The following is a 15301-nucleotide window of genomic DNA, read 5'->3' on the forward strand; positions in this document are numbered from 1 at the left end:
CGGATTGAAAAATGTGATACGCAAAGCTGTCTTTCCTATTGGGCTTACTGGCGCGTTGTGCCAGGGCTCTGGCCTCTCAGGAGCGTCCCAGCAAGTGGGGGAGCTGCGCGGCTTTGCCAGCGGCCTCCCCTTTCCCTGCACGCCCACAAGCTGTGCCCCGTCAACCACTGAGAGCCAGTGTGGTGTAGTGGTTAAGAGCGGTGGACTCGTAATCTGGTGAACCGGGTTCACTTCCCCGCTCCTCCACATGCAGCTGCTGGGTGACCTTGGGCCAGTCACACTTCTCTGAAGTCTCTCAGCCCCACTCACCTCACAGAGTGTTTGTTGTGGGGGAGGAAGGGAAAGGAGAATGTTAGCCGCTTTGAGATTCTTTCGGGTAGTGATAAAGCAGGATATCAAATCCAAACTCCTCCTCTTCCTCTTCTTCTTCTTCTATGGGTGGCGGGCATGCAGCTTTGTCTCCCAAGCCTCCGCGGTAGGAGAGTGATCCCTGCAGAGGCTTAGGATGGAAGCTGCGCCCCGCCAACTACAGTGGTACCTCAGGTTACATATGCTTCAGGTTACAGACTCTGCTAAACCAGAAATAGTACCTCAGGTTAAGAACTTTGCTTCAAGATGAGAACAGAAATCGTGCCGCAGCAGTGTGGTGGCAGCGTGAGATCCCATTAGCTAAAGTGGTACCTCAGATTAAGACCAGTTTCAGGTTAAGAACGGACCTCCAGAACAAATTAAGTTCTTAACCCGAGGTACCACTGTATATGGCTGGGGGGCGTACAGCTTGCCTCCCAAGCCTCTGAGGGGGGAATGCGATCCCCGCAGAGCCTTGGGGAAAGGTTGATAACTCTGGGAAAGGGGTGTGTGTGCTGGAGGGATCTTTGCACCACGGCGCCGGATATGCTTAAGACGGCCCTGGTGATAGGATGATTTGCACCAAAACGCTGCTAAATTTATATGAGGACTTTGGGGGGGGGGGAATGCAAACTGAAGCAGGGCCTTGCAGAGCCAGGCAGAGGCCCGGGCCAGGTAGATAATGTGCCCCCCTCTTTTTTTACCCTGGGGATAACTGAAGTCTTATAAATAAGTATATAAATAATTTTTACCGAGGCCCCCTTTGGAATCGAAGGCCCAGGCCAAGTGGCCCATATGCCCCCCCCCCCCTCTGTCTGGGCCTGAACTGATGTTAAGAACCGAACTTAACACTGGAAACAACGAGGAGCTGAGAGGAACCAAAATGGTATGAGTTGCCCATCTCTAGTCATGAGAAGTCATCCTCGGATGCTCTCTAAGTCCAGGCAGGTATATAAGGGAGGAGAAGGTCTTTTAGGTTTCTGAGTCTTCAGCCATCTAGAGCAGGGGCCGGTAAAGCTGTTGTGGCTTGGGCTGGTTCATGGTCCCGCACAGATGTCGCGGTGGGCCAGTGTGTGTGTGTGCGCACATGCGCAAATGCTATTTCCAGCACTCCTTCCCGTGCGGAGGAGGTGTGCGCAGCTTCCAATTGGCTGCAGGAGCTTCCTGAAGCCAATGGGAAGCTGGCCAGCGTCGCGGAAGGCGGTCGCTGCTCCGCGCCAGTTTAGTGTGGTGCGCGGGAGCCAACCGAGTGGACGGCGAGGTTCCCTGGGCCAGTTAAATAATAATACTAACAATAATAATTTATTATTTATACCCCGCTCATCTGGCTGAGCCTCCCCAGCCACTCTGGGCGGCTTCCAATTGAGTGTTAAAAACAATACAGCATTAAATATTAAAAACATCCCTAAATGACCCCCATGGGCCGGTTAAACGACCCCCATGGGTCGCTTGTGCCCCATGGGCCTTATGTTGCTGACCTCTGATCTAGAGCTTCTAGACTGGGTTCTGAGCCATCTAGAGTGCTCCAAAACTCTTCACCAGAAGACATCTCATCTCATGAAGCGTTCTGGAGATCTGAAAAACTTGCAACATTTTGGTTGGTTCCAACAGAGGTGTTGGATCTTGGAGTTCGGAAACACGGACCAACTCATCTGCCTTATCTTGATGACACTTTGTTCTCCATATCACTAGATGATCTCACTCAGTGGCGCGCGCTCTCTCTCCCTCTCTCTCCACACACAAACATATATACTGTATGGTGCCAGCCAGATGGGTAGGAACAGAGCCAGGATAAAGCCAGGTTGCTCAGTTCTGCAGCTGGTCCAAGAGGGGAAAAAAATATGTGCAGGACTTGACAAACCGCCAAGAAGTCCATTAGGCTGTACAGGAGTTTGGCGTCCCACTCTTGATTTTTAGATGTAATTACATGCCAATGGAGGCATGCCAGTAATCAACTTCCTTTCCCTCTGGGAAGTTGGCAACTTGACATAGATGAGAGCAAGGCTCAAGGAGGCCCCGGCAGTGGCAAGGAGCCACGGGCCTCTTTAATAAGTATTGGAGAGGGTGGGGCTTCTGGTTCCAGGGCGGGGCTTCCCCGCAAAGCGGAGAGCCCAGGTGTTTCTCCTTCTCCGAAGAACCCACCTAACGGGGCTGGGAATTCTAGTTGCCGAAAGGGACTAAGGGCATGGTTTCCTCAGCGATCGTTCAAGACGATCGCCTTTCCTGTGGGTGGCCGAGAAGGGGAAAGAATGGACATGTGTGCGTTTTAGCTTCTCCTTTGTACCTCAGGAAGTGATCGCATAGCAATAACCTGCAAGAGAAGTCAAGAGCTGGTCTTTCCCCCTCCCTGTCCCAAAACCCACCTCCTTCCTTCCAGATTTCTTTCTGGGGACTATAATGTCATTCAGCCTTTATAAGGCCATTTCCTGACATAGTCATTTGCAGGGATATACACAGGATGTTTCCTATTTCTTTACAAAGCTGTGGAGGGGGGGGAGCAAACGCCAAACATTCTGGCTCCAATTGGATGCCCCAACCATGGCAAAGGGCCAGTCCTCCTGTTTTGCTGGTGATGTAACTTTCCCCTTCTCAATCCTTTACCTCCCTTGGCCTTGTTAACGGGCTGCAAATGGAAACAAAATTTCCATCATTTTGACTGGAACCTGCCTCCAAATCAGTATTTTAAAACTAAAGTGTGCTTCGCAAGTGTTGAAAACCCAATCCTTTACACCGATGGAGTTGTCCTTTTAAAACTTCTCTAAAGTGAGTACGGTTGGTTTAAAGACACACACATACCCCGCCACTCAACATCTTTTTGCCAACAGCAACAATAAGAGAGAAAGAGAAAGAAAGGGGACTCATAAAAAATAAAATAAAAACCTTCCTTGGCGAAGAAAAAAGTCTGTTTTAAATCATCGCCATCATTCAATGAACAGATGTCATTAGCATTTTTCTGCAATGGACTGGCATTTTCCTTTCTAGATATATTCTAAGCACATTCACAGGGGCTTTTTTTTTTTTTTTAAGCCAATGTGTAGCTTGATTAATTGGATGGGGTTAAAATATGACAAAGAAGGAGTGGAAATATTTCGGGCAAAAGAAGAAAGAAAGAAAATCTACTTCAAGGGGCTGTTTTGGAACCGGAGTTTTAGCATACATTGTGTACAAAAACACAGCAGAAATATGGAGGGAGAGAACAGAGAGGATTGGTAATAACTAATAAGGTTGTTGTGAAAAATTCACAAGGTAAAAATGGCTAACTGCTTTGCCCAATGGAAGCGCCAAAAGAAAGGCAATCCGCCCATCAGGCGACAAGAGAGCTGTCTTGGGAAACATCTTGCAACATCAAAGACAGTGTAGCCCAAGTGAAATTAAGTTTGCATTGCTATGGAATTAAGTTCTATTGATCGGAACTTAATTGCCCATTCCCCAGAGAGTTTTCATGAGCAACAGCAAGCCCTGTTCCTTGAATTCCCTGTCTTTGGAAACTGGATGAAAGCACCGCATGAACCGAGAATCTACAGCTGATTTTTCAAAAAGAGCTTTCTTCTCCATATACAGCATTAGCGGTGATGATGAGCAAGTGAAGCACAGGAGACTGAAAGGCATTCCTGGTGCTAATAATAATAATAATAATAATAATAATAATAATGCTCAAAGACATTTCTGTGCCAGAGAAACAATGTGCTCGAAACGGGGGACATGCGTCCTCCAGTGCATCAGCAACATAACAAAAGATGATGTGATGAGATCTTAAGCTAGCGCTGCAAACAATCACAATAATGTTTAGGACAGGGAAGAGGGTGGGTGGGAAACCGACTGGCTCCCACCCAAGCCCTTTGACGTCACCGTCTTATGTGTCAGGCTGTAAACAAAGCATCAGAACACATGTGAGGAGCCATATTAGCACGGCGAAATCAACAGAGCTAAGCAGGCTTTTAATATTATTCCCAATTTCTGCAGGCTCTGACGTGCAAATGCAGAGCCCCTTTAGCGCAGATTGTGTGCAGTTGTGTTAACGAAACCCAAAAAACCACACACAGACATGTCAAGAAAAGGATATCACGTCGTTTTATTAGAGGACTGAGGGTTGTTCCCTGCCTCCTCAAATCTGAGAACAGATGGCACGTCCGACCAAACACATCGGCAGCTTACACAACATTGGGAAAATAGGCACGTACGCTGGATTGCATTGGCAACTGAGCCTAGATCAAACCCACCCTCTCCTATCCTTCCTATAGAGAAGGCCTTTCTTCTCTCACACAAACACACCCTTGCACAGTGCTTAGTGGGAGGTGTTCCCTTGAAACCAATGCGCAGTCTAAACAGGAATCGACTGCCAGAGAAATCTGGAAATGGTTGGGGACAACATTTATTGGGGGGGAGAAACATGTGTTCACATAGCAAGCACATGAGAGCCAAGAAATTAGGAAAATATGTCTTAACAATTAACCAGCCAGCAACATTATTTGGGACGGTCTTCTGCACAAACTCTAGCAGGGTCCTTGTGCAGCTGCCAATTCATTTCAGTGGGGTTTTATACAGATTCTCCCCCCCTCCACTGTGGGATCGAGTCTCCATGGTCTCGCGGCTTTCGAAAATGCTCTCCTTATCCCCCCAAAATTCCAGAAAATTGTTGCATGCGATTTTACGGCTTAAAACTGCCCCTCTCTCCTCTGTTCTTTAGATTTGTTTTAATTCGGTTGCTACATAAATGCTTTCCGTGACACAGATACCCTTTGATTTATTACCAAAAGAGACAAAAAAGACATTCGGTAGTATAAAATGCCTGAACAAATTAAATATCATTTATAGATAGATAGATAAGATATAAAAAAAGACTTAGTAAAAATATAGTCCTATGGTTCAAATGAAAGATAATAATCTTGATACAGTGAAAAATGTGCCTGTTTGGCACCCCTAAACTAGTCTCTGTCCCATAGCAATCATTGCAAAAGAATCACTCCCGGTTTTGAACACCTTATTAGGGCTCATCCTTACTCACCTCCCCTCCCCAACGCTTTCTAGGCATAGGGTCACACTTTCCCAGTCCATTTCAGAGTGCTTTTCTTTCTTTCTTTCTTTCTTTCTTTCTTTCTTTCTTTCTTTCTTTCTCTCTCTCTCTCTCTCTCTCTCTCTCTCTCTCTCTCTCTCTCCCATCTGCTTTCCCCAAGAAAATTGGATCCATACTCCTGATTAGGAGCAAATGGCAATTCGGGTTTTCTGCAAATTGCTATTTGCTCTGATTCGGTGGTAAAGAGTGGGTTTTTGCAAGGAAAGCAAAAATAATATTAATAAAGAGCTGTTGGGCACAGACCTGGAAAGTGTGGACCGGTGCCTAGGAATGCGGAGTGTAGGTCAGTGTGGATAAGCCCTGACTCGCTTCTCCTTTAGCCTTAACAACCTAACTCTGAAAATGCTGGTTCTCCAGGCATGGTGTAGACCTTGGGGAAAGTGGAAGGCTGAAAGTTGCTCCTCCATTCTGAAGAAAGGGGCTGCTGTGGCTCAGCAGTAAAGCATCTGCTTGCATGAAAAAAGGTCGCAGGCAGAGGCTTCCCCTCTGAAACCCAGTCCACATGGGCAATACTGAGTGAGATGGCCAATAGTCTGATTTAGTCTGAAGCAGCTGCCTATGTTTCGGGAAAGGCTGTAGGCCAGTGGCAGAACATCTGCTTTGCACGACGATGGTCTCGGTTTCAGTCCTGGGTGCCACCAGCTCACAGGATCCCAGAGGAGTGGGGAAAGATTCTTGCCCTGAGCCCTTGAATTATGGCCACCAGAGACGGCAGTGGGCTAGTGGCTCGGATCTCACATGGCAGCTTCAAATGCACCTCCACCCCAACGCTTCCATCAGTGTGATTGCAAAGATCATGGGTCTACATGAGCAAAGCTTAGCAGAGCTGCTTCAATGGGATTCACGCAGAGGTTCACAGGGAAGTTGAGTCAAAGCAGGTTCCGTCAGCTTTCTGATGGGGATTCTTAGAATTATATGAAAAAGCATCAGGGGGAAATTAACTCGAGAATGGATTTCCAAAACACTTGGAAGCTACTGAAATCAGTGGGCTGCCTTTGAAGTGAACGGGCACAATCTTGGTAAAGCTATGCCACCCTAAAAGGACCATCTGTCAATTTTATTTTATTTTTACGGCTTTTTCAAGCCTTTCCCTTCATACCACTTTAACCAGTCTTAAAACCCTCCCTCATCACAATTTGGCTACTTCCCTGCCTTGATGCCCATCCCCTTTTATGGAAGGTCTCAAACCGCACTGCCGTCAGTGCTTCCCCTCCTGCAAAAGCAAGTTCAATCCAACCTGTTTTAGGCATGACTATAGCTTTACCCCACGACGGTGCCCTCGGGGTGCAATGCAGAAATATGACAGTGAAAGGATTTGTTTTTTTTGCCATGCGCTCTGTTGGGTTGCAGACTGCCCACTCGCCACCAGATCCCAGCATGTTCTAGGACTCGGGTGATGCTTCAAATTGGACAGCTTGCAATTCAGCTCCGGGTCAGGCAGCCAGCCTGCTTTTGAAGAACGACAAACCTTGCTTCACTGCTAAAAAAAACCCCAGATGTCGAGTGCCACTGCCCCCCCACCCTGCTTCCCCAGTTACGCAGACTTACAGTACAGACATCTTAAACACTGGAAGAGATCAAATGCACCAGAGAACCAGGCTCCTGAACTTTTTCCCAACAATCCAGAGGGAAAGGATTTCAGCATCTTGCGGCTTGTCGTGTTATAATGCTGCAGGCGTGAGGAAAAGCTGCACCCACGGTAATTCCCTCCGGGGCAATAAAAGGTCCAGAAAAACTGTCCGCCCTCACACATTTTGGCACCTTATGAATTCAGTTTCCTTCTGCTTTGCAACAGTCTATCTCATTGTGCTACATAGCAATACAGTATATCAGTGGTTCAGCATTATTATTTTTAAAAACAAAAAAACCAAGCAATGCATTTAATGAGATAATCTAAATATTGCAATGTTGACAGGCAAGGGGAGAGGATTTGGAAGGCTGATGCAAAGGAAGGCACTTGTGGGGATATATAGGTGGGCACTGTTATCTCAGCTAGATGAATGTCGGGTCTCGCAGAGGGACTCTGAGATGATTTGCACATTACGCTGAACAAGGAAGGGGGCGGTGTCCCGTGTTTTGGCCCCCCAAACCAGTGCTTCAGCTAAAAATGTGCAAGGCAGGAGATCTAAGGGCTCTTTCACACAGAGCAAAGTCGAGCCTGACACATCCAGTCCCTTGCTCCCAGATGAGTACGATGCACACATGTCTGCTCTGCAAACACATTTGTGACATGCACACGTCACACACGCTCTGCAGCACGGGAGAGAATGAAAAATCCTGACAGTGACACTCATGGGTTTATGCTGAATGACCTTCAGTGGACACTAATAATAATAATAATAAATCTGTTTAAGTGTGAAGAGGCCCTTAAATGCAGAAAACTCCGCAAGCTTCAGGGGTGAGGTTCCCAAGCCCTGCTTGGGACACAACAGTAGAAGGGCAAATAGTTTCTCTGCAGCAATTCTCTGCAGCAACAGTTTCAAAGTTCCTGCAGATGTTTTTTGCTCACTCCTCGGCAGATTGGCACTTGTTTCTCAAAGGACGGGCACATTAGCTGAGCTGGGCTGTCTCTCAGCAGGTAAGAATAAATTTGTTAGAAGGACAAGGTGCCCCACAAGGATGGGAAACCAAGCTGCTCTCATTTGGAGCAAACAAAAAAAGAGGTTAGCACCTGCGCATCATGCCTTTCCTAAGGGTACGTGTCGGTTTTGAGCTTCCATCAAACTCATACCAGTTTAACCGGCACAGCTTCGCTCAAAGGGTCCTGGGAATTGTGGTTAGGAGACGGAATTCAGGTACAAGATCCCATGGTTCCCCCTTGCAGGTTCCCAGGGTTCCCTGGGGGAAGGGAAATGGCCGTTAAACCGAGCTCAGCCTCGAACCCCTCTCCCCTTGCTGAACACACAAGCGCAGCCCTACCCAGTGATACAGGTGCTGTAATAGACAGCGCTGCTGGCATCGGACAGGGCCGATATCAAGCTGCTCTCCTCACAGGAGAGGCTTCGTGGAGTCACTTTGGACACGGAGACATGGTAGGCAAACCCCGACGGATCGGGACGAGTCCTGCTCATATTCAAATACTGGTCAAACTCGTTGCGGTCCACTTCTGTCCAGAGCTCGTTGGGGTTCAAGTGCTCCACGCCGTCGAGGTGGTGAGATTCGGGCGGCGGGGAGAGCTGGCCCAGGTGGGCTGAAAGCCCGTTGGCGGCTCCGGCGCATATTTGGTTGTAGTACATACCAGGTGGGTGGGGAGTCCTCATGGCATCAGCCAGGTGAGGTGGGTTTTGCGGGTAGCCCATGGGCATGTTCCTCCCCAGGTTTTTCTCCGGGGTAAACTCCATCTGGGGAGGTGGAGGAGGAGGAGGAGGGTGGTGGTGGTAGCCTCGGAAGGACATCACGCCACAGTCGTCCTGCATGTGTGGAGGGAAAAAGGCAGGCTCCGTCTGCTCCAACACATCCAGAGGGGACATCTCAGGGGTCGGCAAGCCGTAGTTCTCCATATCAGAGCTCACCGAGCGGAGTTCTCTGAAGTGGTTGAGCGGAGGAGGCTGGGCATGGCCCGGGTGCCCGATGGCGCCACCAGCCCGGTGGTTCATGGCAAAGCCGTCGCCGCAAGGCTGGGAGAGATTGTGCAGGAGGATGTTGGGCTCCATCCTCTTGATTTTCTTGGCTTGCTTCTTCCTCCTGGGGCGGTACTTGTAGTTGGGGTGGTCCTGCAGGTGCTGAATCCTCAGCCTCTCTGCCTCTTCCACAAAGGGGCGCTTGTCGTTGGCGCTGAGCGCTTTCCACGACTGGCCTGGAGAGGGTCCGGAAAGGAAAAACACAGGCGTGAAGCTACAGCAGAAACGGGGGAGAATTAAGGGCTCCGGCAGATCAAGGGTTCGAGTCCTTCACCTGCTTCAGGAGCCCAAACTATTGCTCATATAATAATTGCAGCATACAAAGGCCATTAAACAATAGGCAGTACTTGCATTTACGTATCTCACATTGGGAAGTAGGATGCTCTTGTTGTTTTTAAACCATGCAAGTCCAATCACCAAAAGGTCATCTCCTCAGCCCCTGTCTACCTTGGGGACATTAGATTCCAGTTTTTTCACCATGCGTCTTAACCATGGCAGGAGAGAGAGAGAGAGAGAGAGAGAGAGAGAGAGAGAGAGAGAGAGACTATGCCAAGAAGGTACAGTAGATCCTCTGGGAGATCATGGCTCTGAGTCCCTGATATGTTCATGATCTCTTGTATGATCCATGAGAACAACCCCAAAATCCACAAAAACATTAAGACCGTCCAAGATGTCACAAGATGGTGAACTATCTCATCAGCCTGGATGCCAAGTAAAATAGGGTGTGGAGAAGGAGATCAAGTTTATCATCCAGTCCAATGGAGAGTTTTGGAGAACCTGAGAGTGCATTCACTATTTTGGAACGTTTTCATGGGTTCTGATAAAGTTCCTACCCTGCTGAGATTTTTGATGTGAGGGAGATTCCACTTCGATTAGAAACATCTCTCTCTCCCCCTGCTCTTCCTTACTTGCTTACACACACACACAATCACAAGGTAGTTAAAGAGGGGGGAAACCAAAGTGCAGTTTTTTTTATAATGGTGCTTTCACACAACCAGTGATGGCAGCTTCCTTGCAAGTGATTTTTTGTATTTCTCTTGTCTACTCTGAAATGCAAATGTGATACCCACATTGCTGAACAAGAGGCATTCAGTTTAGAAAGGGCTCTCTCCCACATTCCGTCCCATAGTAATTAACATCCATACATGGCATATATGGCTAGAGGACCCTGGACAATTTGCAAGGGGATAGCTAGCTAAGGTATATAATATATGAAAATCTTATGTAGGAGCCTGTGTCTCTTGTTTCCAGATAGGTGTTCAGGAAAGGGTGGGGGAATAAGAGAACTAATGAGTTCCTTTTTCCTTGACTGCTTCCAAGGACAAGGGGAAATGGCATTTTGTCTGGGCAGTATCCAATGTGCTTAGTCTGTTAGTGCAAGGATTTTTGCTTGTGCAACAGAACTCCCCTATCTTGTCCCCTCAGTGCACATCCTGTGCCCTCTCCAAATCTGCCCCAGTGGATTGGGAGAACCCCCAAAATAAATTTGAGGGAGGAAGTTCCATTGTGAAAGCATACATGCTTGCACAAATGGAACAAGTTACTTAACCCCTTTCCATTCTATTTGTTGCAAATTTGATAATCACTTTTCATTTTGTGTAATAAGAAATTTTGGTGGATTTGACCATGGTTTTACTGCAGATGTAGCGACTGCTGTTTAGCTTTGTACTGAACTCAGTACAGATGCAGAACTCCCTGCCCTGGGCTGAGCTCAGAAGAAACCAGTTATGGCTTTCTGCAATAGAAGCTGCAGCGCATAGTGCTGATTGCCCAGTGCTTGTGATGTCACAAACACTTCCCCCAACGAACCCTACAGCCCTTTTGCGTCCCTCTAGATACTTTATTTCAACCAAGTCAAACAAATGCATGCCGACACATGAATGCTGCACTGTCTCTCTATTCCTTCTAACAGCCTATCCTGCAATAAAATTAGCACAAGAAGCTTGGGGTTTGTTGTTGTGAATGAGTCAATTTGCTCTTACCTTGCAATAAGGGGGTGGAGGGTGGGAAAGGGCCATAGCTCAATGATAGAGCATCTGTCTTGCATGCAGAATGCCCCAAGTTCAATCCCTGGCATTTCCAGATAGGACTAGGAGAGACCTCCCCCCCCCAAGTCCTGGATAGCTGCTGCCAGTCTGTGTAGACAGTACTGAGCTAGATGGACCAGTGAGTCAGGATATGGCAGCTTCCTACGTTGTATAAATTTGGGTTTGTGATAGACCGACCGTTACCTTTTGTATCTCGGGTTCTTGGGGACCCTTCTATGTGCAATTTTCTTTCCACTCTCTGCTTCTGTGTGTGTCCCTGTATCCCTCCCCATACACACCTCCCAAATGAAGATGAAATGTACTGCATCATCAGACGAAGCGACAGAAGCCAAAAAGCTTCTAAATGTGTTCATCTCTCAGGGTCTCTTATTACTCATTGACTGCGGATCTTTTTATCCCAAAGAAGTGAAATTAGTAAAAGGGTGCAGGGGAAAACGTTCTTCTAGTCTTTGAACTGTATCCTTTCGGGAGAAGAGGGGACTGAGAGCAACATTTCGTAGAATAACACCCAATGCAGTTCAGTTTTAAAACCGCGCGCTTGGCCAGAATGCACATTTGATTTAAAAATGACTTTCTTTGGCTGCTTTCTCAGCTTTGTGAGAAGCATTTGCAAGCGTGCAGTAATAGTGCAAGAGGGAAGTGATCTGCCCTAGTGCTTCCCTTGCTGTAGGTGCAACGGATGGGTAAATTATCTGGATTAAAGTCACAATCCTACAGCCCTTTATCTGGGAACGAGCCACACTGCAATTGACTTCTGGGTACCCATGTGCAGGATTGTACCGCGAATGACCTGCAGAGAGGGGCTGATGAGAAAGGTTGCACCATAAGAGAGAGCTTCCTCAAAATAAATTTAAAAAGAGAGAGCTTCCTTCTTCATGGCTGCTACTCTCCCCTCTCCCAAACTCCTTTTTGATCCTTGTAAGAACTGCACTGTTCAGACAGATGCCCCCACAGAGCCCACCAGCAGAACAAAAGGCAGCGGCCACCTCTGTTCCTGTTTGCCCCCAGTCTCCAATCTTACTCCAAGGTAAACTGCTTGGAACATGCAAGCTCCATTTCTCAGGTATGGCTAATACGTGGGACCTGCAGTAAAATTTTGCAGCGTGTGTGTGTGAGAGAGAGATAGAGAGAGGTGCCTCTGCTCAGGAGTCTAGATTGCTAGTTATGTCTTCTTCTAGGATAGTTCCCACTCCCGTTGTCAACACCCACACCCCAAAACCCTCATCATCCCATTGCTACTGAGCATGCTTGGTCTTCGCAGGGTCTTTTCTCGAGGGCCCCCATTACAGGTTGCTAAAAAGGATTTCTGCAAACCCCAGGTCTCCCTTCAACACCTGAGTGTGCTCTCAGAGGGAGGGAGAAGCCTTTCAAGCCTGACTAAGGGGGGGGAGGCTGTCCCCCTAAATCAATAAAAATCAACAAAAATACAGAACTGAGGTTCTGTCCCCCCTAACATAAAGCCTGCCCCGCTATAATAAATCCTGGCTACACCCATGCTTGAAAGGCTTTCGCTTCCCTATGAATCTGTCCTAACCCACCTTAGCTCCTGGTGGTCATCATCCCCACATCTGGTGGCAATGAGTCCCACAGTGCGCTCACACCCCCCGCTTACCCAGCATCTTGCTCAGCACCGCGTTGTGCAGGTCCGGATTCTGCTGGGCCAGCCGCTTCCTCTCGTCCTTGGCCCACACCATGAAGGCGTTCATGGGGCGCCGGATGCGGGAATCCTCGGCGCTCTTGCCGTCGGACGGACGGCCCGAGCCGGCGCCGTAGCCATAGCCGGCGTCGGGGCTGGGAGAACGGCTGGAGGCAGCCGAGGTGCCCAAGAGCGCGCCGCCGGGGTCGCCTCCCCCGATGGGCGCCGCTGCGCCGGGGCGAAATCCGAAGGCCGGCTCCGGGCTGGGGGTCCGGCTGGAGACGGCGGGCTCGGCGGCCCGGCTGTGCTGCGCGAAGGCGCGCCCGGGATCAGAGGCAGCAGCGGCGGCGGGAGGAGGTGGAGGCGGCGGAGGCGGAGGCGGCGGTGGCGCAGCGGCTGCTCCCGCGACGGCTCCCCATGAAAAGTCGCCTCTGGCTTGGGGTATCTCCTCTCTACAGAAACTAGGCTCAGATATATTCATTCCAGCTAGACGAACCTTTTGGGATCACAAGGCGAGCAGAAAATGAAGAAAAACGGACAACAAGAAGAGAATCGGGTTCCCTTCTCCAAGGAAAGAAGACGACGCGTGCGAGGGAATCAGAGGCTCGAAATGCGCAAAGGAACCAGAGAAGGAGGCAGGATTCGGCCCGAGCTAAGGGCTGGCTTGGTTCGCCCCCTCCAAAAAAAGGAGGACAAGACGCACGCGCTGGAAAGGATGCTCCCGTCGGAGGGGCCACATTATAAAGGCTGCGCTTCCCATCCGAGGGAGGGCGACGGGAAAGGAGGAGGGGTTAGACGGGCCCGCTAGGAACACCCCCGACGAGGGAGGGCGATGGACGCGCGGTTTCATTCCCCCCTCCCGGCAAAGGAAATCGGGGAAATTGCTCCCCCCGCTCCCCCGACTTTCCTCTCCCTCCTGTCGGATTAAGTCCTGGCGAGGCAATTCCGTTTGCGCAAACCTCAGGCGCTCAGTAGCGCCTCCTCCGAGCTAGCCAGACGCAAGTGTCCCCCCGCGAAGTGGGCGGCAGGGATTTTTTTGGGTGCCGCTGGCCGGGGGGTGAGGAGAGAGGGGGTGGTTTGTTTAGCCTTGCTTTGATTTCCTAACATCCCCATTTTTTATGTGTACAATCCCTTTCTGCACACGCACCCTTTGGAAAAGAAGAAAAGCCGCAGCCAAATAAAGTTGGCTCCTAGGCGCACGTGGTCGAGGCAAACGCTGCAAGAGAGCGTCGGGAGAGGTCCCTTTGCGGGGAGGAAAACTCGCTTGGGTGGGGGTGATACTCAGTGCAGGTGGGGGGGGAGAGGAGGTGGAGGAGCCGAGACCCCTCTTTGAAAGGGGGTCTGGAAATGGTTTGAAAAGTGCTGTCTTTTCAGGGGAGTTTAGTGCGCGCAGACGCCGTTCCTTGCTGGAAGGAAAGTTAGATTGTAAGCTCTTCGGGGCAGATCCGTTAGGCTGGAAAGCAGGGCTGCGGAATGTTTACTTTTCGCCCCGAGGGCCGCATTTCCTTCTGGAGGGGGCCACATGCGAGTGGTGGGCGGAGCCAGAGGCAAAAGTGGGCAGGGCCACGAATGTTACCTTTGTTTGGTAGGTTCGTTTGTACACAGACACACCCCTCCATCCAGACAAGCGAGAGGTAGTGTCCATCCAGGCAGTGTCACAGATCAAGGGCGGATGTTAGCCAAGGAGGGGGAGGGGCTGTTGGGAGGTGTGGCCTCGGGAGGGGGCGGGGCCTGATGTTCCCCACCTCTGCTGTAAAGCAGATCACGTTAAGTGCTGATGGATAGTCCTTGTACTGTAGGCTAACGCTGCAATTCAGTGCACCTTTGCAAGGGGATAAATGGGTCTTAATGCGCCTACTAAGTGAGAGTGGGACTTGCTTTAGGATTGTGCTCATGGGTGTCAAAATAAAACGGGAAGAGAAGACAGCAAGCCCCACCAAAGTGAGAAGAATAGTACCTGAACAATCTATCTCGTGTCTCAGGAACTACAAATGCTAAAAAAAAAGATTTTTTTTTTTTAAATTTACAAATTTTAAAAAAATGAAAACTGGGAATCTCACAATCTTTTTTGGAGGGACCTGCTCCCCCTTTCCGTTCCTGGAGATGCTCAGGGCTTACTGTAAATTTCCGGAGCTGTTGGGTGAAGCTCTACCTGGAATTGATTGGTTGATTGATTGATTGATTGATTGATTGAATTTACAGTGGTACCTCGGGTTACATACTCTTCAGGTTACATACGCTTCAGGTTACAAACTCCGCTAACCCAGAAATAGTACTCGGGTTAAGAATTTTGCTTCAGGATGAGGACAGAAATCGTGCTCCGGTGGCGCGGCAGCAGCAGGGGGCCCCATTAGCTAAAGTGGTGCTTCAGGTTAAGAACAGTTTCAGGTTAAGTACGGACCTCCGGAATGAATTAAGTACTTAACCGGAGGTACCACTGTATATACCACCCTATACCCAGTGATCTCTGGGTGGTTCACAGAACAAAATATAAAACCACAAAATATATAATCAAAATAAAAACAACCCAATATCCCCCCAAGCCCCCCATGTTTATTATTTATTTGTCGAATTT

General features: G+C 49.1%; 1 protein-coding gene across 1 annotated transcript; it reads right to left on the reverse strand.

The window, feature by feature from the left end:
• Positions 1 to 4401: 4401 nt before the first annotated feature.
• SOX18 (SRY-box transcription factor 18) lies at positions 4402 to 13520 on the reverse strand. The gene is made up of 2 exons (XM_081194835.1): positions 12703 to 13520; positions 4402 to 9218 (listed from the first exon to the last, which is right to left on the reverse strand). The coding sequence occupies exons 1-2, from the start codon at positions 13205 to 13207 to the stop codon at positions 8338 to 8340; spliced, it is 1386 nt and encodes a 461-aa protein (XP_081050961.1). The 5' UTR covers positions 13208 to 13520; the 3' UTR covers positions 4402 to 8337.
• Positions 13521 to 15301: the final 1781 nt, after the last annotated feature.

Source organism: Podarcis bocagei, assembly GCF_964188305.1.
Source record: "Podarcis bocagei genome assembly, chromosome: 5".
In the NCBI taxonomy this organism is placed as follows: domain Eukaryota; kingdom Metazoa; phylum Chordata; class Lepidosauria; order Squamata; family Lacertidae; genus Podarcis; species Podarcis bocagei.